General features: G+C 41.2%; 1 protein-coding gene across 1 annotated transcript; it reads left to right on the forward strand.

The window, feature by feature from the left end:
* Nucleotides 1–27,019, forward strand: LOC148503966 (N-acetylglucosamine transporter UNC93A-like). Its single transcript, XM_088448944.1, has 8 exons — nucleotides 1–90; nucleotides 9,191–9,372; nucleotides 15,711–15,940; nucleotides 19,794–19,931; nucleotides 21,470–21,684; nucleotides 23,174–23,309; nucleotides 23,581–23,712; nucleotides 26,563–27,019. The coding sequence occupies exons 1-8, from the start codon at nucleotides 1–3 to the stop codon at nucleotides 26,871–26,873; spliced, it is 1,434 nt and encodes a 477-aa protein (XP_088305070.1). The 3' UTR covers nucleotides 26,874–27,019.
* Nucleotides 27,020–27,962: the final 943 nt, after the last annotated feature.

The raw sequence follows: 27,962 nt of genomic DNA on the forward strand, positions 1-27,962 counted from the left end.
ATGGAAATAAAACATCTTAAAAATATTATAATTGTTTCTTTTGGATTTCTGCTGCTCTTTACAGCCTATGGAGGATTACAGACATTACAGGTAATATGTACTTTATAATATCACATACTGTATTTCTACTATTTTATGTGTTAGAGATTTGTCATATAGTGTTATTTGTTATACTTATTAACAGCCACATTAGTGTTGATATTCTTATATGATGTACTGTATTTTATGATTTTATGTTTTGTTGTAATTTTTTAATGCAAAGCAGCTATTTAAAAATGGCCTGTGTGAAAACTGGAAGGAAGATGATGAGCCTTACTGTGATCATGATTGTTCTCTACGTTAGATGGAACACTGGCAGATAAGGAGACATGTCCGAGGTGCTTAACCCCTTCGCTGCAAATGGCTATTCCCACCTCCCCACTTGCACTAAACACTGGCAGGGAGTCTCAGGCAGCGGTCTCTGAGCAGTGACAACAGCACCGCATGCATGTCAACGTCAGCTTAAAGGAATAAAACAGTTTCTCTATCTCCAAAACCCTGTCACATATGGGCAGATGTATGAAGCTCTGGAAAGTGTAAAAGTGGAGAGTGATAAATGGCCATCCACTCAGCTCCCAACTGTCATGTTACAGGCTGTGTTTGCAAAATAACAGTTGGGAGCTGATTGGTTGGTCGTTTATCACTCTCCACTTTATCACTTCCCAGAGCTTCATACATCTGCTCCATAGTGAGATGGGGACAACCATAACAAATTAATATCTGGTGATCACACTGTAGAAAAAAAACATGAAGTCCAGGGATGGGGGAAATCTCCACCAAAACATAAGTTTTCCATAGATGGGGTAGGGTGCCAATTGTCCCCTAATGCCGCCATATGAGTAACATTAACAACACATGCATGGGCAGCATCATTTGAAAGAGGGGAGTCTCCTCTTTGAAACCACATATTTAGCCTTTATTTTTTGATGAACTTCTCGATCATCAGGCAATACTACCCTGGACTAGGGAAAGCATACCTGTACTTTTTTTCATAGCTGGGGAAGGATAGTACATGTGTCCTATTATCCCAAGAAGAGCAAATGTACATGTGGGGGCAACCACTATTGAATGAGTCCCTGCTTTCAAATGATGTGACCCCTTACCAACTATTATCCGGTGTTCAACCCCTACTGAGAAAAATATTTGGTTGAACCACCTTTTGCTGCAATAACAATATTTTGATAAATAAGATACCTATGTTATATATACAGTGACGCAAAATATTTAACCTCTAAAATGTCAACTGATTGTCTGCATTACAAATGACACTTATGGGGGGCATCCACTAGACGATTTTATCCCTGTCCAACCTCTTAACGATTTTCCCTTGAAGTTTCCCTTGAAATATGATTTTCCACTCTGAACAATTTGCAAAAGATTTGCAAACGATTTGCAAAAGATCTAACAATAAACTATGTTGTTTTAATCTGTGATTGAGAGCTTTCAGCTATAGTGGGCAGACAGTGGTTCATCGTTTGATCGTTCAGCGTGAACGATGTGTAAACGATTTGTAAGCAATCAAGTGAAATTGACCTGCATGTTCAGTCGATGGAGGAGACGATCAAACGACCAGCGGGAGCGTGCATTGTACATCGTTAGAAACAATTACTGCACGATTTGCAAACGATGTTCAAATGATGTTCAAATGATTATCGAACGATTATCGAACGATTTTATCATTATCGTTCAATCGTTCAACTTTATCGTCTAGTGGATACCCCCCTAGACAGATTGTTCCAGATAGTATTTATTTGTAAAACAATAGGCTCCTAAAGTACATTTTCAAATTGATAATTTAATATGTATCTGCAAATTGTTTTTATTTATTTTTTTAATTTAAAAAATCTTGGTTAAATATTCAATCTGCGTGCTGTGAAAGCTCCAAGTTTATAAAGATGTCCTAACAATAGGCTCTCACTACCTGTAAATCATTAAAACAATGGTCAGCTCATATGTATAAATGACCCCTAGTTTAAAAAGCTGCGAATATGAAGACCAAAGAGTATTCTTTGAAAATTAAATATAAAATTATAAACATGCACTAGTTAGAAAAAGGCTTCAAAATATTATCCAAGTGCACAGATATCCCAGTGAGCACTATTGGGTCAATTGTGAGGAAATGGAAGTTGCTCCATACTACCCAGTCTCTGAGGGAGACGCCAAAGAGGGCCCAACTATCACTTTTAAGGAACAACAGAGTTCAGTGGCTGGACTGGAGTGAAGGTGCACCAGCCAGCTATATCAAGAGCTCTGCAAGAGTGGCTAGAAGGAACCCATTACATTAAGTAAAAATACATCAAAGCTAGTCTGGGATTTGCCAGAAAACATCATAGAGAGGCAACAAAAATATGGGTTTTGTGGGCTGATGAGACTGAAAAATGTCTAATTCAACACACTATGTGTGGCACAAACCTAACACTGCCCATTCCTCAGAAAACACCATCCCGACAGAGAAGTTTGCAGGTGGCAGCATCATATTGTGGGAATACTTTTCCTCAGCAGAGACTGGGCATCTTGTTAAATTTAAGGATTATAGAATGTGCAAAATACATACTGCAAGACAACTTACTTCAGTCTACTAAAAAACTATACACTCACTAAAGGGGTTATGTTCTCCTTTCAATATTTAACAAACAGCTGTAATCTAAGATTACAACTGTTTGTTACTGTATCGCTTATGACATCTATATGTGGCAAGAAAGACACCCAACAGCAGCCTTCCCAGCTTCAGCAAAGCCTTCTAGGCACTGGCGGGTCCCCACCGGCTGAAAGTGTCATGCGCATAGCAACCTGTCACTGCCAGCAACAGGCTGCCAGCAACAGAGCAGAAGACGCAGCTGAGAAGGGGGATCATCTCTGGACCATGCCAGACCTCATTGGAGACGTAAGTAATGTTGAATGTCAGTGTACTAAATGAAATATGCCACTGGTATTTAGGTATGTTCTTAAATGGGGCTCTAAAGCTGTGGTCGAACAACAAAAATGTTCTACAATGGCCAAGTCAAAGTCCAGATTTCAAACCAAATAAGAATTTGTGGCAATATTTGAAAATTGCAGTCCACAAGCGTCATCCAACTAACCACAACAACCTGGATTAAATCCATAATTAAGAATAGGTAAAAATGATCTCAAGCAATATGCAAACTTAGTAACAACTTACTCTAACATACTAACATACTTGAATTTGTTGTTGCAGCAAAATGTGGGTTTTTCCAAGTAGTAGTCTGCAGGGTTTGAATATTTATGAAAGCAATTTTTTTAGTTTTTATTTATTTTTGTCCGCAGACAAACAAACAATTATGAGTTCAACTTAAGAGCGTACTGTTTCGCAATAACTATCTGAAACAATCTGTGTGTCATTTGTAATACAGACAAAATTATTAACCTTTATTGAAAATTATTGACATTTTTTTACCACTGGAATACCCTCCAATTTCTATTTGTCATCTTTGGATATTGCAATTCATTTCTACAAGTGAACAATCCAAGTCCAGCTCAACTGTTTTGAGTGAACTATGGGATATCATCTGTCAATTAAAAAAGAACTGTACAGGATGCAGAATATTACATAACCGCATGTGACGACTTTATATGCCACATTTTTAATGCATTTGTCATGTAATAATATCACCCAAAATCACAATGTGAAAAGAAATATTTTTGACTGCATTTATCGTACAGTAGTTGAGGTGCCAGGATAGAGAATGAGAAAATGCCCTGTCCTATAGATGAGTTAGAAGCAAAGTGATAGCCATTGCCACCACTTTACTTCCAGGTATAGACCAGGTGAGTCTGATTACTAAATAGAATACAGCGCACTGCAATTCTATATGTGGTGTCCCTAACTGCTCCACATATAGAGATATCCCAACCGCTAGTCAGTTATGGATAAAGTAAAAGAATGAGGTGCCCTCTGGGGCACTGTTGTAGAAATTCTTTGTGTGTGTTCTGACGTACTCTGACGGGAGTCTAATGCACATGTGTGCCCGCAAATGCTGCTCATGCACCAGTATGAGCCGGTGTGAAGTGATCTGGAGGATCTCTCCATAAGAAAATGTGATACAGTAGCCCCTAGGCTACTATGGGCTAACACCATCAGAAGAATGCTCCAGAATGGCTGGTAAATTTCTCAGTTTAGCAGCCCCCATAGAAACCTAATGAGAAAGTAGAGAAGCCTGTATAGTAAATGAGGAAAATGGGGCAGCTGACACCCTAAAAGGCAAAGACCTAAGTAATAAAAAAGAGTGAAGATAGCACCTAAAGCTTCAATACATTAATGATGAATATATTTATTATGAGCAATAACAAAAAGGTAAATTATAATCTTGCAAAAACTTCAAAGTTCTAACTGATATGTCCTGAGTACAAATCCTCCAAGGACATGGAGACAGTATTTTCTATATTTAGACTTGTAAGCTGTAGCAGCTGCTCAGTGTAAAGCTCTGTGTGTGCAGCATGTTGCCGGTAATTTACACGTTGCTGGAGGGGAGCCATCAGCAGTCAGTGGTAAGCAGTCTCAGTTTGCCCAATGTCCATGGCCGTGGTAGAGGTACCAGCATATACAACATCTACTCTTACATTCTTAACGCATTTCACTATCTATGATAGTTTCAGCAGGAGGATGAAACCTACGTGTATGAGGATTGCTATTATTATAAAAAATGTGGGACTGCAGCAGTAGTCCCCTATATTTGTTGAGTGGGTACACATTCTGGGTATACTTAATACTGTAGTGCTGAGTATCCCCAGAAAATGTCTGTTTTCCAAGATTTCCTGCAGAAATATTTTGGTAAGTAAATATGGTAATATTGCCTATAGATTGTAAACTTGTGAGCAGAGCCCTCTTGCTTCTTTGGCTGTTTGGAGAACACACAGGGGAGAGGTTACCATACTGGATTGATTTCATATACAATAATAGTGATAAAAATAAGTATAGTAAGACATAAATCAAAGACCAAAACATCTGTCGGAACCAGGACCGGCAACAGAAACAACGGGGCCCATTACACACTATTATTAGGGGCCCCCCCATCCCCAGGTCCCTGGCAGGTACAGGCCAGTCGTTTGAGAGTCTGCCTTACCTATATATGTTTTCTCTGCAATGTGGAACCTTTGAAGAAGTTGTTCCTCCCTAGGACTGCAGTTGGTATTCAGTTTTCACGGGGGAAATCACATGGTTCGGAATATGCCTGTTTGCGAAGGAATATAACCAATGTGACATATAGCAGAGGTTTTACCAGAGACAATGTGATGGGGAGAGACGTAGGGTGATGGGGAGAAGCATTGGATGACAGGGAAAGGATGACAGAAAGAAGGTAACAGGGAGAGGTAGAGGGTGACAACCAGAGGGTAATTGGGAAAAATAGAGGGTGACAGGGTAAGGTTGAAAAGGGAGAGGGTGACAGGGAGAGGTAGAGGGTGACAAGCAGAGGGTGACAGGGAGAGGCAGTGGGTGACAGGGAAAGGCAGAGGGTGAGAGGCAGAGGGTGCTGGAAGAGGGTGAGGGTGATGGGAAGAGGCAGCGGGTGAAGGTTAGGGCAGAGGATAAGTGAAGCCTCTGTAGGAGGGTGTAGAGGGGGCTCATTGGGTTGGGAGGGTTTACTGGGGCATGAAGGGAAAATATCAGTGGGGGAGACAGTAAGAAAAGAGAGGATGAGAGAGAGAGAGAGAGAGAGAGAGAGAGAGAAAGTATACTGTTAGTAAGGAACTGACCTTTCACCCAGTCCATTTGCAGAGATGCTACCTGCAGCAGGTAACTTCTCCTGGCCGACACAGCAGAGCAAAGCCAGAGCCCAATGAGAAATGAGAGATCAGGACCCACATGCCTGACTGTAGCTAAGCTAGGAACACAGACTCCTCTCAACTGGTCTTTGCATCGGGGCTGGTCACTTGAGTGTGATGTCAGGCTCCCAGCAACAGCAGTTTCAGAGAGAAGGTAAGTGGAGGGGAAGGGAGAAGATGGGAGGGGAAAAGAGGGGAGGGGAGGAGGGGGGTCGGACCGCCTTTGTTACTGTAATGAGTCAGTCTGACTTATTATTAGTACTGTTGTGAATGCGGCTGCAGACACCCTCATTACTGTGGGCCCTGGTGCAATGCACGGGTTGCACCGCCGGACTTTCCACCACTGAGCCTGTGATGGACTATGCAGTGACAGGGCCCGTACATGCCTGCAGTGCACCCTGCATCACTGCAGCAGAGCAGGCATCAGTAACAGTTAGGTTTGTCTGTGGGCCCCTAGAATCTCCGGGCCCAGTACAGGTGTGCCCCTAGTCTGCCCCATCACCGGACAGAACAATATGACTGGCCTTTGGAATCTTAAGTTAAATTAAGTTAAATGGCCCTAAAAACTGATAGTGCACCCCTGGTTAAATGGTAAAGGAGCAAAAACAAAGAGAGGGAAAATAATACTTTCTTCCAAGGGCACTCTTAGAAAAAGTGATTTATAAAACGTAACTTTTATTGACGATTCTGTACCTGTAAAAAGTCAGAGACTGTAAAAAGCCACATAGTCAATATGAAACAAATATGGACATGTAACAAAGTCAGAAGAGATATTTATACTATGTATATATTGCTGAACATACCAATAGTTATAAAAAGAACTATCAAGATGAAAAGGTCACATCTGTAGTCTTGTTTATTATTGTTTGTTAAAATGTTAAAATATTGCAGAAACGCTATATAAATGCCCCACTCCACACTCCAGTCTCCTCTTTCTCTGGGATCTGAGTGAGAGGCAATGGTAGAGTGCAGATTTTGGCTTTGAAACCCATCAGCAATCCCAGTGTATTCAGCAAATGGAGCATACAAAAGTATGTAAACGTTTGTATTTTTTTTATACTGTTTGTACTCCTTGCAAAATGATTGAACTTAACTTCTATTATTCCACTTAACCACTTGCCTGGCATGGTCGCGTCTTTCCGACCACACGAGGCTGTGCGTTATTTGATCTGGTTGCAATAGTGCGATCAGTCAGATAAACAGTCTGGGCGGCTGCAGGAAGAGAATCTTCCCATAGCTGCTGCTCTCAGAGAGACCTTCCAGTCCTTCTGCTTGCCTGCATCCTCCCCCAGTGTCTGCCGTGCTGCCGATCACTGCTGATTGGTCAGCACAGCAGGACCACCCACCCAGCGGCTGCAGAGATTAGCTGCCACTGGGAAAAAGTAAATTAACCCTCCCCCCTCACCCCCTAAAGTGTAGCTGGTGCCCAATGCATACTTGCCGACATTCAGCTCCCTCCTTCCGGGAGGGGGCTGAATGTCAGCTTACAGCGGGGGGCGTGGCCAGTGGGGGTCAGGGGCGTGGCCGCGAGATTGCATCATCGCGGCTCCGCCCCCTCTTCACAATGCCGGAGTCAACGGCATTGTAAAGCAGGGGGCGGGGCTACGATGACGCGATTCAGCGCGAATCACGTCACCGGGCCCCCCGCTGCGGGGGTCGTGCTAGTAACTGTGTGGGGGGGTAGGGAGGGATGGCGGCTTGCGGGAGGCTTGCGGGAGGCTCCCGGCCAAATCGGGAGGGTAGGCAAGCCTGGCCCAATGGCGTAACGTGGGGGGGTTGAGCAGGGTGCGTGCCCTTAGGCCCCGTCAGACACAGCAGCACAGGGGGTGCTGCCGGCCACTGGCCACAGTCCAGGGCACGTGTGGTCCGCATTGACACAACACACTAAAACAAACACAGCGTCGGCGGTGTATTTGTTTTAACACTATAAGGTCGCTGCTTGCCGTTTGTGGGTGGTAACAGGGGAAGGTGCATGTGAACGGGGGAGTGGTGTTGCAAATGCAGGCGTGTCTGCCCGCCAAAACGGCGTTTAAAGGGTGTGCATAATTAGCACAGTAGCATCATTGTACACATCACCTGCATGTATCTCAGCCCGCGCTGATCGCTGTGCTTGTGGCAGGTTAAGGCGACCCCAAGGGGTGCGAGCAGCTCCGATGGCTCACGATGATCCCAATTAATCATACATTTCCCGGAGATGACGTGTGTTGCGAGTGGCAATGGGGCCTCTTCAGACACTTGCGAGCGCCGTAGCTCGCTAACACACAGTGGGCGTCCTTACGCAACGCAGTGCGAGCGCTTAATTTAAATATCTGGCCCCTTTCTGCAAGTGAGCGATCGCATTTTGTGAGCGGGTCTGAATCAGGCACTCAGGCCCTCATTCAGAGCCGCTCGTTAGCGGCAGTACGCTCGTTCCGAGCGATGTTTGCACATCTGCGCATGCGTACGGTTTTTAGTACGCATGCGCGAACCAGTCAGTGCGGCCGAAAATCGTTGGTACGCAATATAGCGAGTGCCTACTATTTTGAGTGACAGAATGAGGCGTATGTGGGTGGTAACAGGGGAAGGTGCTTGAAAATGGGGAGTGGAGATCCGAACGCAGGCGTGCTTAAAGGTCAAAACGGGCGTTTTATGGGTGTGCATATTTAAAACAGCAGCGTCAGTGACCACGTCACTGGGTTATTTTTTAGCCAGAACTGCTCGCAAATTTGTGGTAGCAAACACCAACCACAAGAATAGCGAGCAGTTCATACGCTGGTCGATGTACTCGATTAATCTAATAAATAGCGGACATGACGTAGGATGCGAGCGGCCAGGGGGCGTTTTTAACAAATAAACGAGCGTATGTTTTGCTCGCTCGTTCAGACTTAGAGGTGTGAACAGACTACAATGTGCGTACGGATCATTTGAATAGCCACCCCTTGTTTTTAAACGAGCGACCACAAATAGCGAACGGCTCTGAATGAGGGCCTCAGTTCATTACGCAGAACATAAAACCACTCACACAGACACAGGGCGCAGGCCGCGATGGTTTTGATGTTTCTGATGTTCCCAATGTTCCGATGGTGGTGATCCGATGTCTGAAAAGAAAAATACTAATTTTTACATATCTAAAATAAAAACCTTTTTTTTTTTTTATGAAATCATTTTGGACAAGTTGAAATGACAATTCTGAGTGGTTTTTAGAAAAAAAATTAATCAGTTAAGAGGTTAATCAACCCAAGTTTTTTTCCACATTGTTTTTTGACAGTGCTTCCTTCTTTTTATACAGGTGCATTGCAATAAATTATGTTTTGCATTATTTGGTTTTTGGGTTTGACTTAAACATATGTATGCAGATACTTTTGTAAAATATATATTTTTTGCATTACAGAGCAGTCTGAACCCTGAGAAAGGCCTGGGTGTTGCATCATTGAGTGTAGTCTATGGATGTCTGATTGTTTCTTCACTATTTCTCCCACCCATCATTATTAAGAAAATTGGTTGCAAATGGACAATTGTCGCCTCAATGTGCTGTTATATCACCTACTCCATTGGGAATTTCAAACCAAACTGGTACTTATATCTGTTTTACGTTATAAAATGTTGCTATATTATATGTGGTGGTAATACCAAGGCAAGGATTGTACATGAACTATGATGAGGACTGGCTCTATTACTATGCCAACCTAGCTGGTTGCCTAGGATCCCATGGTGTAAAGGCCACCTAAAACACTGAAGGAGAGATGTACAGTATCAAACCTTTGAGAGAGATAAAATTGAGCAGTTGCCCATAGCAACCATTAAGCTTCTAAATGTTATTGTAAAGACTGTGCTAGGTAAATGATAATTAGAAGCTGGTTCCTATGGGCCAATTAAAAGGGAAAACTGGCAAGTTAGCCCATATTTTTAAAGCAGAAATAAATGAAAAGGCAAAACCAAGTTGGTTTGCCTTTTAAACTATTGCTGTTTTATAAATATGTGCTAACTCATCGAAATCGCACCCTTGACAAAATAAAGTCCTATACCCACAATATTAAGTTGACTATATCAGAATAATACCCATCATACACACGTTGTGTTGGATTTTGGCTTCCTTTCATATTATTTTTCAAAATCCAGGAAGAGCAAAATGAAAGTGGTCAAACATACAGCCAATCCCAAGTAGAAGCCAATGTGTGTATCTCTACAGGATAGCTTGTTAGAATATGTGTGTGTTTAGTGCAGCAGGAACCTACAAGCACTGCCAAAATTTGCCATACAGTCTCAAGAACTAAGTTTAATAATATAGTGACTTATTTTGTCCCCAATACATGTTATTTGCATGTTTTTGTCACGTTTCCTGACAAGTACAAACATTGTGATTCAGTCTAAGCTACTTCTAACATTGATGGTGGCTATGATGTTTCATAAAAAGAAAACATGAGCTTGGCTGCATTGACAGTTACTATAAATAATACAGTAGCCAAAGGAAAATCAAGGGGGGTTGTGTATGTGTGTGTGTGTGTGGGGGGGGGGAGTTGGGAGTTACGGTTGCCTGGAAACCCCCTTCGCCAGCCCACACCATGACCACCATAGAAATAGCAATATTATAGAATGTTACTAGTGCTGCATGTTCTTCTCAGTATCACAAATGAAATAATTAGCAACACCTGTGGATCTTTTAACATGTTTCAGCTAGTAATAAATACACCTGTGCACCAACTAGGAGATCTGGAAAACAGGCACTTAAGCTGGCCACACACTAGACCACAGGTTCTCAAACTCGGTCCTCAGGACCCCAAATGGTGCATGTTTTCCATGTCTCCACACTGAATCAAGTGAAATATTTAGCTTCACCTGTGGACCTTTTAAAATGTGTCTGTGAGTAATGAATACACATGTGCACCTGCTGGGTGACCGGCATCTCTTCAATTGGGATGCCGGGCGCCGGTCTCCCGGCGTCGGGGAAATGACAGGCGTCTAGATATAGAAGCCGGTCATTTATTCTACGCTGGGATAAAGCAGTCGGGAAGCCGGCTGTCAGGATTTTTGCAGCTGGCTTCCCGATTGTATACCATACTAGGTTCTTCTGCTGCTCCTCCAAACTCCCAAACTTGCACCAATGCTCTGGAATGGTGCCCACATCTTAAATAAAAACTTTCAGCTCAGGGAGGATGGCCGCATCTAATGGCTTACTGTGATCGCTGGTCCTGTAAATGTTGGAATTATGACACACAATGCACTGTGTATGACGCATATTAAAGCTGGATAAGTGCTAATTATGCCCTCTCCATGGATTGGCCACACTTGCTCTAAAACCAAGCATTTGGAAACCCCCCCTCTAGAAATGCTGCGTTTGCCACTGGCAGCATTTACCATCTCCTGAGCTAACACTTCTGACCCTCTGCTTGCCAAATCTGGTGGGATTAACCCCTTAGCTACTGAAGGTTTTCTCACCCCTATTCTGAGGCAAATTTTCAATGTTTGCCACATTCCAACATCACCAGACAAGTACTAAGGGGCCCAATAATTACATTTTTCTGTAGCAAAGGGGATACCAGCAGTAACTTCTATGGGCACACAGTTGGTTCCCCTTTCCCTCTTCTGACCCACACTGTGCCCCCTCATGTCACCCACACTGTGCTCCACCTTCCCTCATCACACCCACACTGTGCCCCCTCATTTTGCCCACACTGTGTTCCCCTTTCCCACATCTCACCTACACAGCGCCCCCTCATTTTGCACACACACTGTGCTCCCCCTTCCCTCTTCTCACCCACACTGTGCCCCCTCATTTCACCCACACTGTGCTCCCCCTTCCCTCATCTCACCCACACTGTGCCCCCTCATTTCATCTACACTGTGTTCCCCCTTCCCTCATCTCACCCACACTGTGCCCCCTCATTTCGCCCACACTGTGCTCCCCCTTCCCTCATCTCACCCACATTGTGCCCCCTCATTTCACCCACACTGTGTTCCCCTTTCCCTCATGTCACCCATATTGTGCCCCCTGATGTCACCCACACTGTGCCCCCTGATGTCACCCACACTGTACCCCCCTTACCTCATCTCAGCTACACTGTGCCCCCTCCTCTCACCCACACTGTGCCCCACCTCCACCACTTACCTATAACAATGCTGGCCAGTCCTGCTCCCTGGCATTGACTCCTCTGCAGTGCTGTCATCATTCCTGAAGCTGGTTGTGGTACCTGGAGAAGCAGAAAACACTGCACTGACTGGGGACGGGGCAGAGCTTCCTGATGACTCATCGGCTCTCAGCCAGTGATCAGGGGAGACTGAAGCAGACATCTCAGCTTACTTCAGACTCCTCAGATCACTGGCATAATTATCCAAGGAGTCATCACAGACAGCCAGGCCTCGCCCCCACTCCACTGCTCAGTCAGTTTCCTCTCTGACTCAGCATCAGCAAGCATCTCCTGGGCCCGGCAGATACTAATGCGTGCCCAAGGCAGGTCTTGCACATGTGTGCAGCGTCTGGCTGCAGACTGCTGGCAGTACCTTGTCCTCCAGCCCCGCCAGGGAGACTTTTGGGGTAGTGGTGGGCGGCCACATCATGTTTTTTCCACAGGGATGTGTGTGCTTGCCACGGTTATTATTCCTGGCACACCTACAGAGATATCAAAAGATAAAGGACAGAAAAACAGCTCCATCTGGGAAATACATATAAATCAATAGTAAACTTAATTTTGAAAAATTTACTTTTATTAGATATTCATAAAAAATGGAAATAAAATGAACAGCCTTGCAAACTATTTGTGTGTCTGCCTAATCTAGAGAGGTAAGAAGAAAGAGAAAGACTCCAAAATTGGGGCACACTTCCACATGTAGAAATAGATATCTAAAATTCAATTACATTTTATTGATATTCATTAAATAGAAATGGCCTTATACACACCTATCAAATTAAATTTATTTATATATAACTGAAGAAATTATAATGTAAGTGAACCAATCTCCATAAGGGAGATCAACTGAAAATTCCAAACAATAACATCTATATACGTGTTATACGATGAATACTACACAGAATGATTAGTAGCCTTCAAATGTAACATCATTTCTGTGCAACTGATCCATTTCCACTTCCCTGTATTATAATCTAGAGAAGTGAAATATTTTTATCTTAACAAGTCAAATAAGTTATTAACACAAAAAAACGTCATTCAAGCCGTTCTCATACTGGACAGCAAATGATGGCACAGTGTATGCCACATACTTGGCTACAATATATATCAGTTAACCCATACAGGGTTGGGTACAGGATGCTGGAGCTCAGAATCCCAGAGGTCAGAATCCCGATGGCAGCATGATAGATAGGGTTAGGATCCCCGACAACTATCGGTAAGCATCCAACCCCAACCCCTAAATCTAACCCTCCCCCCACACAGCCTAAACTAACCTCCCCACACAGCCTAAACCTAACCTCCCCTCCTAGTACCAAACCCTAACCCTCCCTCTAACCCCAATACTTGCCACCGGCATGTCGGCGGTTAGGATGCTGGCGCCAAGATTGTTACTGGAGTTGAGATTCCGGTGCTGGCATTCATAGCGCCTGCATCCCGACACCCGGTAACATAACTACATCCCCCCAATACCCAATTCCATCATTTCTCTATTTGTGTATTGTGGAATTGGTGGTGAATTTTGTCTCTTTGGATTGGATACAGCCACTACTAATATAACACTGAAGACATTGTATTATTGTTGGGAGTGAATGGAGTTTTACATTTTATTAAAATCCACAAAAATATTATGTCCTCTGTGCAACTAGGAAATTGTTATGCCGGAATTACTATTGTAGTGAAAACTATTTATTTGACTTATTAAGATAATTTTTCACCTCTACAGATTAGGCAGCAACACAAAGGCTGTTATTCATATTTCCTATTTTTGAATGACTTGAACATTGCTCTAGACTCTTACATTTTTACCAAATACCTTTTTGTTTTACATTTTTAAATATAACATTTACAATTGATATATTTGAGTATGTGTACCACAGATACCCTTCTTTTTCTGTCCCTTGTCTTTTGATATATTCATATATTAACCCTACGGAGCACTACCATTTTGTAATATTTCTGAAGAACCATCATCTTAATTAATAATCATTTGGGTGATAGAGATAAACTTTGCATATTACTTGGTATCCTGTGTGGAATACTCCCTGCTCTTTTTTCACACCTACAAATATTATAAATATAAGGTACAACCGACTACTCATATTCTCTCTCACTCTTTACCATAAACATCTATATGTGTTACAGACATGCTGAATAAACATTGTTGGGCTTAGAAAAGTTGTAAAAGAAAATAAACTCATATTCACTCTTCCAATGAGCACTTCCTATATCCTCTCCCATTACAAACCAATATAATATGTTCTGTACCCAGTGGCTGCTTTAGAACCAGTAGGTACAAGTAGTGCTAAAGTTAAAATTTTTCTGTATCCATTTAGGAGCGAATTGGCTTTTGCAAGCAGTTCTCACAGCAAACTCGCACTGTGAATTCCAGTTGCAATCCATTTTCAAACACAGAAAAATCATATTTTTTGTACGCACCCCCCTGAAGGTCTGACATGGTAGGGTAAAACTTTATTTTAAGGTAAAAATGTTGTGACTCACAACAGAAGCTTCCCCATCCCTAATGACTAATTAGGCATTTAGAAATTTTCAATTAGCTTAATTGGTTCAATAATTACATGTCATTTTTGGGTGTTAAAAAAAGTGGCCTCAAATTTCCCCAAAATCATTATTTTTCATTTAATTCATTTGATATTAAATTTAAAAAAGTTTGCTTTTAATAATTTTTTAAATTTTTTATAAAAATGCACAAATTAGCCATTTGAAACTGTTTAAAAACCTCCAGTACTCTCCTTATGCCCACTAAAAGCCTTTTATATGATTCTGCTAACAAAGTTGTTACTTTTTTGTTGTCCAGGATGGCTACCCCACTTTTTCAAGGCCTTCTCCCAAGTCGCATGCTAAAGAAAATGTGCACACCCTCGCCATGAGTAGTGCAAATAGGCATTTCTAATTGGATCTCGCATTTCTCAGGAGCTTGCATTCGTGTAATGTTTGCGGTTTGCGAGTTTACTAAGGCAAACTCGTGCCTAATTGGATTGACCCCTTAGGGCTATTTCACACCAGACGGTGTGAAACTGGTGGGTCATTTCAGATGGCACAGGCATGGCACAGTCGCCGTGTTACAGCCGGGAATATCCTCTGACAAGGACGGCTGCCGTGCTGTGTCCATGCCGTCCCTGATAGGGCAATCAAGTATATGATACAATGTTTCCTTTCACACACACCGGCCGGCTTGTACTGTTGCACATGACCAATACATGAAGAAAAAAAAAACAGAACATTAAAAATGGCTCATAGCCGTTGCATGTGAAAGGCACTGAGTGCCTGAAAAAAAAATGACCAGCTTTTGCCCTGTTTTTTGCCGGCCGGTGAAAACCGGCTGGTGTGAAATAGCCTTTAGTGTTCTCCAGTAGAACACTTTTTAACAACATTATTCACTGCACAGAACTGCACTAAAGCTTAGGAACCAATCAGCAATGAGCTTGATTTTGGGCTAGTTTTTAATCAACGAAAATGTGTTATTGGTTGCTATGGTTTTGTACAATATTGGAATATTGGAATATATCTTTTTAATGAAGCCATGACTCAGACATGGGTGTAAAAAATATCTTATATTGTTGGCTAATGCAATTTAGCAAAAAAAAAGTGACTTCTCTACTATCAAGAATTTCTAATATAAATAAATAATATTTCCATGAATTATAGATTGATTACTTAATGCACTGGATAGTTCCTTGAATAAGAGAAGATTTATTGCTGCACAATATGAAAGAAAAACATATTGACGCTAAGGCAATACTTTGTCTTTCCTTTATCTGACTGCAGGTACAGTTTGATAATTACCTCTGCAATCCTGGGGGTTGGAGGGGGACCACTATGGGCTGCAAAATGTACCTATCTGACTACCACTGGAATTAGGTATGCAGAGAGGATGGGCAAAGAGAAAATGGATGTTGTGAATCAGTACTTTGGAGTATTCTTTTTAATATATCAGTCATCGGGAATATGGGGAAATCTAATATCATCTGTAGTTCTTGAACAAAATCCAAATAAAGGTAAGTTTATATAAATTTACAAAAGAAAGGAAGAAAATCATGTAAATAATTATTTTATTTCATTTTAAATTGCATTGGTAGGCACAGAAGAAAAATCCACAGAATGGTTTCCCATAAATAATTAAAATATTTTATTCTTGACGATACTGATTTTTTTAATTAAGTTTACTCTAAATTACGATACAGGTTGAGTCTCCCATATCCAAATATTCCGAAATACGGAATATTCCGAATTACGGAATAATTTTGGCATGACTAAGATAATAAAACCTTTGATTTTTGATGGTTCAATGTACACAAACTTTGTCTAAGGCACAAATTATTAAAAATATGGTATAAAATTACCTTCAGGCTGTGTGTATAGGGTGTAAATGAAACATAAATTTATTTCATGTATGTACACAAACTTTGCTTGAGCCACAAAATTATTGAAAATATTGTATAAAATGGCCTGCAGGCTATGTGTATAAGGTGCATATAACACATATATGCATTCTGTGTGTATATTGGGGTCCCATTCCCAAGATATTTCATTATGATATGCAATTATTCCAAAATACGGAATATTCCGTTATCCAAAATACCCCTGGTCCCAAGCATTTTGGATATGGGAGACTCAACCTGTATTATTAATCAATTAACTTTGTGTAATATAATACACTTTTAAATTAGCAAAAAATATCAGGTATCCCTCCGTAGCGCCTGCTCAAAAATAATCAATTTAATACTTAGCTTATATATATCACGGATATCTTTGGACTTCTTATTTCCAACTGGTAATGAGGTGTTACCAATGTATATCGTGATATGTGAAAAAAAAGGAAGAAAAAGAAAATAGATCTAGTGCAGATGGTCAAACCATGAATACATTGAAATACACGTGGAACCTTTTCCAAACAGTACTGATGCTATATGTAAAACGAATACTTGTGTGGAAAATACTTAATATATAAAACACATTTATTCCAAACACAAGTTAATATAAGCACATACAGTACAATACACAAAAGGTGCTCCTGGATGGATAATGAGCATCCTTTGAAACATCAATACACCATGATCACAGGTGAAGTTGGCCTCCTACCAGAATCCAGGTAAGCAGATGCATATAATAACTGGGAAGATGTAAAAAACCCGGCTTCAGCCTCAGCTATTTGTCCTCATCTATCCCACACTGGTTCTGGATGGATCCTGTGGCCCCTCTTTGCTGCCCTCTTTGAACCACTGTAAACACCACTCGAATCCTTCCTAACAAATGTAAAGTATATACTTCTTAAGTGAGATTAAGCCACAAAAAAATATTTTGATTTCAAATAGAGAAGAGAAAACATATAATTAACTTTCCATATTGCCATATTTCTGTTGAAATTTTACCACTTAAATCTATAAATAGCTGGAATTTCTTTGTCCATTATTACATATAATGCAAGCCATTTCAGATTTAAGAGAGTGCCACAATAGCATAAAGCCTTAAGCCCTTTCTTTATTACTATATTATAACATTGTTACTTCTGATCAATGTATCCTCTAAGGTAAATCATCTGAATAATTTAACATTTAAAAACGTTATATTGCAAGAAATGCACTAATATTACCAAGTAATACACCCCAGAGCCCTGAAATTTTCCAGCAGAAGTAAGAGCAGAATCTATTCCAAACACATCTCCCCCCTTAGTGCCTAACCTAACCCCCCCAGTGTTGCATGACCCTAACCCTCCCCCTAGGGGTACCTAACCAAACCTCCCTAATGTTAACCCTGCTATGTTACCTAAACCTAACACTCCCCCCTGGCGACTAACACTAAGGGCGCCCCAGACTTACCTCATTCGGGCTGGCGTCCTTCTAGATTCCGGCGTCAGTATTTCGACCCCTATCTTAAGTCCTTTGTCAGGCTTCCCCCCATTGCGATTTAGACTGGCGGCATCGCGGCCGCCGGTTTCATAACTACATCCCGTACAAACATTTTTGATAGCATGTCTGCATTTTTATGTAAAAGACCAGGCCAATGTTCCTCAGATAGAAGCTAGGTTGAAAGATAACTTTAGTGCATTGTTGACTTGTTCGGATAGTTTCAGATGGGGCAGATGTACTAAGCTATGGAAAGTGATAAATTGGAAAGTGGTAAAATACCAACCAATCAGCTCTTTACTGTAACACAGCCTGTAACATGACAGTTAGGAGCTGAGTAGTTGGTAGTGTATGGAATCGGTATGTGTTGCCAGCTGTCGGGATGCCTCCTGCCAAAATACCGACAGCGGCATCCCGATGGTTGGTATCCTGATGGTTGGTATCCCGACAGGGGTCTTGTAAGTATACTTGCCCTCCCCGTCTCCCCCTAACCCTCCCTTCTTGTAGCCTAACCCTAACCCTCCCCACCCCGCACCCTAACCCTCCCCGTAGAACCTAAATCCTAAATATCCCCCCATTGGTGCCTAAGCCTAACCCTCCCCCTTTAGTGCCTAACCCTAACTCCCCCAGCGGTGCCTAACCCTAACACCCCCTAGGAGTGCCTAACCCTAACCTCCCCCCCCAAAACCTAATGCTAACCTCGCTATGGTACCTAAACCTAACCACCCCCCCTCCTCGTGGCTACCAGCTAAGATGCCCCAGACTTACGTGGTTCGGCCTGGCATCTGTCTGAGTTCAGGTGTCGGGATTAAGATAGGCATCGGTATTTTGATGCCTATCTTTAGTCCCATGTCGGACTTCCAGCAATAGGATTCAGACCAGCGGCATGCTGTCCGCCGGTCTGCTAAGTACATCCCATAGTTTATCACTTTCCCGATTTTAGAACATCTTCCCCAAATTATCATACTTCAGGTAGCTTTCCATGTAACTGTACATTTAAGTGGCTATTACAATAAACCATTAAGGAATATATTGACTACGTTGAGTCAGGATTATGACTGTTGGGATGCCGCTGTCTGTATTGTGACCGCCGGCATCCCGTACCCAACCCGTATATATAGGGAATGGGTATGAAATCCCGGCGGCTGAGTATCCCGACACCGGCAGGCCGAAGGGAGAAGAACCCAACATGGCAGGTAAGTATCCTATCCCTACCCTTCCCCCCTCTGTTCCTAACCCTGCTTTATTGGTGACTAACCCTAACCTCCCCCTAGTGCCTAACCCTAACCTCCCTCTGGGGGTGCCTAACCCTACCCTCCCACTGGGGGTGCCTAACCCTAACCCTCCCAGGAGGGTGCCTAACCCTAACTTCCCTGGGGGTGCCTAACCCTAACCCTCCCCTGTAGGGGTGCCTAACCCTAACCTCCCCCCCACAACCTAACCCTAACCCCACTACGCTCCTTAAACTTAGCCCTTCCCCCAAACATGCGGTTAACGCTAAGGGCACCCTGGGTTTACCTTATTCCGGCTGGCATCCTTCGGTGTTCTGGCGTCGGACGCCAGCCTGAACAAGGTGAACCCTGGGCTCTCTTAGCGTTAGCCGCGGGGGAGTGGTGGTTAGCTTTAGGGAGAGTAGCAGGGTTAGGGTTAGGTTTTGAGTTTATTGTTTCCTAACAGTGCATACAGTGAAATCCTGACAAGGGAAATAATGACGCCTACCTTAAGTCCCTTGTCAGGATTTCACTGTATGTATTGAGACCAGCGGCATCGCAGCCGCCGGTCTCATAACTGCATCCCATATATAGTTCTCATTACTGTAATACTATGTTTGTGTGCGTGCTGTTTAATAATGGTATCATTGTATCTCTTCTGTTGTCCTTCCATGTGTGATCTATGAATCTAAGGTATGGTGTATATACTGTACAATCGGTGTGAGCTACGGCTCTTATACCCAGTATATTTTTGCAAGATTTTATAGGTTAATTGTTCTTTTGTTTTATGGCAGTGATATCTGAAAATGCAAGTTACTCTCACTGTGGTCCAAATAACTGTCCTTCGCATTCTGCTGGATCTAGCTGCTCTACGACACCACCTTCTGGTGTATCAGACACCCTCCATTACACTTTGATGGGCATTTATACCGGTAAGTGTGGGATTGCCATAATAAAAACTACTGAATTACACAATTATTTCTATGTATTTTATATTAAAGCAATATTAGGAAACACTATTATTAAAGTATCAGAAGTCAGAGCTCAAACAGAGAAATAAAGGAATGGTTCCAAGATTAAGTCATATGTAGCATTACTGAACGTGTCAGTATATTGGACATCACTGGACTCTTGAGTCTGTTAAAATACATAATTAATCATCAGTTGCTTAATAGCAGCTTGTTTAGAAAACAGATACCTTTTATTAATTTTATTTTAAAGATGTGAAATAGAAGATTACATAATGAAGATATAAAGTAAATGAATGAACAAACACTGTTAAAAGATGAGTTGTATGTTGTTCATTAAGTTGTAGTTATATACTTCCTGTTAGAGATGAGCTGTTCGGTTTTGGCTCAGATCTTCCCGCCAATTTCGAATCTCAGAACAATGCAACACATCATCTTTCACTGATATTTGTGCAGAGATGTCTGTTAAAGATGACGTTTTGCCTCATTCTGGGATCCGAACTTGGCGAGAAGATCCCAGCCCAAACCTAACCGCTTATCTCTACTTCCTGTACAATGCACCTGGTATATCTTAATGTTCACTAATGAGTGGCATGAGTTGTTAGTGTCAATAATTATAACATTGTTAATAATATTGTACTTTATATCACACTTCACACCTCAATATAGACTGCAAGCATTGCCAAATGTAAGTGTAACTTAAATTCAGCAGTTTCCATTTCCCACTGCTGGTGGTTTGCTGCTGCTCAGATATACCCCCATACATCCCAAGTTAGTGCCCGCTGATTCTTGTCATTTCCGTGGGTGATATCTCTAGCTTGTTGTGTAAGGATTGTTATGATGAAACAACATTTATTGATACACTGTTTCTGTTGGTGATACTGAGTCAATCACTTCAGATGTGTGCACATAAACCTATCCACTAATCAATGGCATATCTATAATGGGTGCAGGATGTGCGGTGCACACAGTTCCCTGCATACAGGGGACCCACACTACATGCCGATGCCTATCTTAATCCCGTTGCCGGAAAGCAGATGGACGGATGCCTGAATGAGGTAAGTCCGGGGTGCCTGTCCTCTTAGCCAGGGGGAGGATTATGGTAGTTATCACGGTTAGCATTAGGTTTTGGGGGGGAGGTTAGCGTTAGACACCCCTTAGGGGTAGGGTTAGGGTCAGGCACCACTGGGGGGGGGATAGTTAGGTTTAGGCACGAAGGAGGGGGACTTTGGTTCAGCAACTAAAGGGGAGAGTTAGGGTTAAGGTTACAAGAAGGGAGGGTTAGGGTTAGGGTTAGGGGGGGAGGGTAAGTATACTTACCCGACCCCTGTCGGGATACCAACCATCGGGATGCCACTGTCGGTATTCTGACAGGAGGCATCCTGACAGCTGGCATATCATACCGATTCAGCACTGGTGCCATGCAGTTATATGGATATGTTGATTATTATGTTGCTAATTTTAAGACAATTGAAAATGTCCTTATTTGTGTATTTTCATAGGCTGTGGGGTTCTTGCTGTTCTACTTATTGTATTTTTGTTGGATCAAATTGAATTAAAGGAAGAACAGAAAAATGAACTGGAAGTCAAACCATCTATCTGGAAATCATTACTTGGCACCGTACATCAACTCAAGGATATACGGCTGTGCCTCCTTATACCTTTGACAATGTTCAGTGGTTTTCAGCAAGGATTCTTAGCAAGTGACTATACCAAGGTTTGAATTGTGACAAAATTATGGATAATCAGTATAATTAGCTAATTTATCTTTGAGTTATACAAAATTATATCCTTATCTCTTCATATTGCTCAACTGAGTAAATAAAATGTAATGCAAGTGTATTTACTTATAACAAACTTCCTATATAATGTCACAGTTGCATGCTATCACTCAGGATACAAGGTGCAAGGTTTATCTTACCTTATGTAACTAAAGCTGGGTACACACTATAACTATGGATCGGTCAGCAGCTCAATCCGCTGTCAGAGAGGCTGATTGGTAAGCTATATACACTTATATACACTGCTCGATGTGCTTAGACAGACACCACAACTGGATGGGCATTTAAATTTGGCCGCCCAGCTGAAATGTCAGTGTCGGCTGTTTCTGCAGTAAGTGTACAGGCGATTGGAGGGTTGCCTTTACAAACATGCAAATGCACCGATATATCTTTGAGAAATATTGGCATCGGCTGTGCTGCAGGGTCAAACTGATATGTCTGTGAACTACATCATGCACAGACATATTCGATGTAACCACCTGTCGGTGAACTCATGATATATTATTCGTTGACCGAACGAACATTATATCGACAAGTGTGTGCCCAGCATAACCTGTCGACTTAATTAATCAAGAGACAGGAAAAAAGAGCATTACTGTACATCCACGGCCAGTTTGTGCTATTCAAAACCTCTTCATTTCAATAAAAAGGGAAATATATAGGGTGAAAGGTACTGAAAATGAAATCATTCATATAAGTTACCTAAAGTATTTATTTGTACAGTTTTACTTTTACCAGTGCACTACCATATATTATTGAAACTCTCTGTAAATGTGTCATTTAAGTCAAAAACAGTTGTTCGTAATTAATATCGTATTAGAAAATACGTATTCTACCTATTGATTAACAAATCCCCCAATTTGCTAAAATATTTTGGCTAATAGTTATTTTACAAATAGATTTGCTAATCGTTTATCCCCAATTCAAAACAGAAAGAGTAAGACAGATTGAATGATAAAAAAATATATACATTTGTTCTGTTTGTTGCTATATGTAATGGTGGGAATTCCAGTCACAAGTTTATGTGACATCTGTGAAAAGGATAAAATCCAGCAAATTTCAAACCATGTTTTATTTATCTCAAACTCGCTTAACAAAATTGTAAAAAGTTCCTACTTAATACAGTATGTACAACAAAAATCTGAATATAAATATCAAATAAGCATATTATTATTACTATTAACATTTATTTTTCACTAAATATTAAAGTGTTTACTTTCACATTGGAGCTATCTTGAAGACTCACTTTGAATTATCCAGTCAATTAGGTGCCAAATTCAGTACTTTACTCACCAGATCTTCAACTACGCCTAGAGGACAGTACATTATATAGGAATTATAAAGAATTAAATGCATATATTTAAAGTGCATGGAATTATTAGTGTCTCTGTTATCTGCCACTAAAATGCAATGTTTGTTTTCCAGGCTTATGTTACCTGCACGTTGGGGATACAGTTTGTAGGATATGTGATGATTTGCTTTGGAGCAGCTAACTCCATTTGTTCCTTGCTCTTTGGAAAACTTTCCCAGTACACCGGACGGATTGCCCTTTTTATGCTAGGTAGGGCACTAAATACCCTATTATTGTACAGTTGACCAAAAATGAATAAATATTTTGCCCATTATATTTATGTGAAATTGTTGTAAAATATATGAAATTGGTTTTGTAACCAATGCTTCAAGTATTGAGGCTTATTTGCAGGCAAACCTCTACTTTCCAATATTTAATAAGGCTGCACAGGGAAAAAATTACTTTGTGTCTCTTCGATTTTGATGTACCTGAGAGTTCCTATTTCAACCTTATAAGTTATCCTTTCTTATCCTCTTAACAGCTACAGCTACAAGTGTCTCCTGTATAATTGCCCTGTTGCTTTGGAGCCCTAATCATAACCAGTTTGCAGTATTCTTCATATTTCCTGCTTTGTGGAGCATGTCAGATGCTATCTGTCAGACTCTTCTAAATGGTCAGTCCGTTTAAATGATTATTTAAAATGAACAAAGTTAAGAATACAGATGAATAAGGGGTGATTAAAACTAGCTATATATTGTTTGTGTTAAACTTGTTTATAAAAAATGATAAATTGCAGATGTGTCCTCATACACTGTGGCTTCAGTCAGGCCAAACAGCCCCTCGCGACTCCGCCACGGCAAGAGTATTTCTTGCAAAAATAAAGCAATTAGAAGCGACAAAACTACTTTGCAAGATTACACTGATCAATTTGATGTGTGACTAATTTCTATGCAGTTATAGTCACAGGCCAGTATCTGCAGTGTGGTGTTTCGCTGTGTCTGCGATGTGAATAAGACGCAAAATTGGAATAAAAAGATGATACACTACATATCTCCCAGATCAGTCACGCCGGATGTGTCGTTCCATATAGCGTATTGAGGCTATGGAGTATAAGGATACATTTGTACTTTCAAATCAACAGAAAGTAATTATTGTGTGCTTAATATATATATATATACAATATATATATATATATATATATATATATTAACCAGGTTAAAAAAATATTGACCAATGCCTATGCTTGCCTTATTACCACTGTTCACTGCTGAACAATATCACTGAAGGTCCTGATTGCTGATTGCTTCCGTTTGCTGGCTGTTTGGTGTTATACTTTTGGTGAAGTTTCCAGGTCATGGTTTCTTCTTACAGCTTGAGGCTTATCATCATTATTATGTATACTGCAGATTATAGCAGATCCTGGGAGTGTGGCACAATGGGCTGACTGTCCTTGTTGCAGATAGCAATATTATGTGTTTACATCACTCAGAGTGTGACTGGAAATAATAAAGTGCAATATGGCTGCCCAAAAGAGATCCTACTTAAAAGTATGATATGAGATCTAGTCTCCACTAGATAAGAGATAGTGCAAACTTAACATCCTTTTGTACAACGTAAATGGTTGTGCTACAATACACAAGCCAAATTTCTCCCCTAAAAATTCTCTCTCTCCATTACTCTGCACTCATAGCCTTCTATGTGGATACTGACTTAACTCTATTTAAGAAGTGAATAATAGCTTTTCTTTTTGTTGCTGGGCAACACGATGTTGGGATGGCATTACCCTATATCCGGCAATAGGGCCTGCAAGGCTGGAGAGGCTTTACTAGTTAATATTCATTCATACGCATTTCACTGTGACCTATTGTTGGCATCATTAGGCTTCTGGAGAAGTAGATAAAACCTTGTATTGTTGCAGGACTTTTGCTGGGGCTCTAGATGACACCCAGGATTAGTAAATGGTAGTGCTACTAGAGTCTGTATCATAGCAATAAATGGCGATATAGATTTCTAGCTAGCACCTACTCTACATGAGTACATCTCTCAGGGGTCTATGTACTAAGCAGTGATAAGAGACAGAGTGAAAAGTGATAAGTAAGTGATAAGGTGCCAGCCAATCAGCTCCCAACTGCCATCTCACAGGCTGTGTTTGAAAGATTACAGTTGGGAGCTGACTGGCTGGCACTTTATCACAGACTTATCACTTTTCACTCTCTCTTATCACTGCTTAGTACATAGACCATACATAGCTTTATTGCCTCACAGCACTGAGGTCGTGGGTTCGATTCCCACCACGGCCCTAACTGTGTGGAGTTTGTATATTCTCCCTGTGCTTGCGTGGGTTTTCTCCGGGTATTCCGGTTTCCTCCCACACTCCAAAAATATACTGGTAGGTTAATTGGCTCCAAAAACATAAAAACTTAACCTTAGTGAGCATGTGATAGGGAACATAGATTGTAAACTCCACTGTGGCCAACTATGCTCTGTAAGTAGGTGTGTGCTATATATATAACTGGTAATAAATAAATAAATCTTAAAATGGCTGTATGTAGTTTCCATAGTATAGCTATCCATCAGTTAGACAGGAAGGTGGTAAAAACCCTGGAATGCTTTTAAAACGTGTGAGCATAATGATGGATAGTGTCTATGGGATGGGTACGGGATGCTGGCGCACGGGATCTCGGTGGTCAGAATCCTGGCGCCGGCTTCTTGACAAGGTTTGGATACCGACATCTGTCAGTCAGTATCAGTATCCTAACCCTCTCCCTACCCCTAACCCCCCCTCCCTGGTGCCTGAACCTGACCTCCCCCCGAGTACCTAACCTCCCACTTCCCGCACCCTAAACCTAACTCTCCCCCCTTAGTGCCTAACCCTAACCATCCCCTTACCTTAACACCAACCCACCCCCTAACCTCGCTACTTATGTTCAGGATTCCGGCAGTCGGGATGCTGGGATTCTGGCAGGGCCGGGATTCCAGCACTGGCATTCTGATTGCCGGGATTTGAATATTGACCGCATGCCATGTCTACAAAGTAAGCATGAGTGTTGTCTATTATAATAAGTTGCTCTAGAATGGGTGTCTGATGGGTGTGGTAAAAAACGTTGACATTCAGAATGTTGACACCTGATTGTGCATGTCGATAGTTGGTATGTCAACATCACATCTTTCTACTGTTGGAACCCTACCCCTAACTGCAGCCTAACTCTAACTCTAAACCTGTAATGTCCATGTCAAAATTATGAATGTCAACATTCAGACCATGTCGACATTCTGGTATCAACATTCTTAACGTAGACATTTTGACTACAGAGAGTGTATGATTTGCAATAAAAATGCATACTGCACAGTTATTCTTCCCATTCCCAGTAATCCAAAATCAGCTACGGTACGTAATGCTATATCTGCATTTATTTTCAATTAATAACATGCAATGACTACTTGCTTTTGTATATACAAATCAGTTTGACATTATGATATCCTGTAAGTAAATTACATAATATTTTTATTATGTTTTTAACAGCATTTTATGGTGTATTATTTGATGATCATAAAGAAGCTGCCTTTGCCAATTATCGCCTCTGGGAGTCTCTTGGATTCGTCATAGCATTTGCATACAGTAATCTTTTGTGTATCTCCGTGAAGCTGTACGTAGTGCTTGCCATCATGTTGCTTGGAATGACTCTTTATCTGGTGGTGGAATACTTAGAATACAGAAAGTCATCTATAAATGCTCACGACACTAATGAAGTATCTACATCTGAGAGCACCAACAAAGGAGCACTACCTGAGGACAGAACCCAAAAATGTACCCCAGAGAACATGGATTTCTGAGCAGTGACAACATAATAAGGATTATGTACAGTGTGTCAATGAACATATTAGAAAGATTCTACAAAATTCCACTATATTGTTGATATTAAAAAGTCTACAGAACTACATTAACGTAAAATAAGGACCTATTTTTTAGTGATGTACTCTTTGTACTTTCCAGAGACTATACATTGTGGATGAAAAGTGCGTTGAAATTTAAACCAACTGATGTCTATAATACATTTTAAAGGAAAATGGGTTTAGCGCTGTATTACTATTCAAAATAATATCCACTGCATTTTGGAGTGTTATGTCATTTTTTTATCAATACATTTGTTTTCAGTACTCTGGTGATGATTTGTCGAATACAAGGAAAATATTTCAGCACATATTCTGTGATAAAACACAGCACCCTTAGGGCCATATTCAATTAAAAGCCAAAAGCCGAGATCCGCGAAAAAGTATCGCCAATTGCGTCTTTTTCCCTGTCGGAAACTTATCTCTGTATTCAATTCCACCCACTTTTCGCCTATGCGGAAAGTCAATGTAATGTAACAGTAGAAAAAGATTCGCATAAGAATAGCAGGAGAAAAGAAGTGTATTTTTTTTATTTTGGGGTGCAAAGGTGAGGAAACCACTCAGAACCCTTGGGACAGCCCCACAAAGGACAACTGCGTAAAAAAATTCCTGGAAAAAACTTAAGAACACCGCAAAAAAGTACTTTCAATTTGGGGTGAAAAAGCTCAAAGTGGAGGGATAAGTTTGCAAACTAGCGAAATATGGTTCTGGGGGTGCTCTGAGAAAGGGTCAAGTGTTTTGGGAATTGCACGTGCTTTTATGAGGGAGGAATTTTACTTACATTAAAACTTCACTTTAGAGACATTAAAAGATGCTGGCACCCATTTTCAGGTACCCAAAATTGCCAGGACTACTTATTTTCGCCCAAAAATACTGCTTTATGCTATTCTTCACCACTTGTGCAAAGACGCTAATTAGAGGCAAATGTACCAACTTAAGTACACCTAACAGTTTTATTAGGACTAACAGTTTTATGGGGACTACTACATTGATCCCCAATGTTTCTGCATCTTTTTGGGGGGTTCAGGCTGA

Source organism: Taudactylus pleione, unplaced genomic scaffold, assembly GCF_031769625.1.
Source record: "Taudactylus pleione unplaced genomic scaffold, aTauple2 ptg000473l, whole genome shotgun sequence".
Classification (NCBI taxonomy): domain Eukaryota; kingdom Metazoa; phylum Chordata; class Amphibia; order Anura; family Myobatrachidae; genus Taudactylus; species Taudactylus pleione.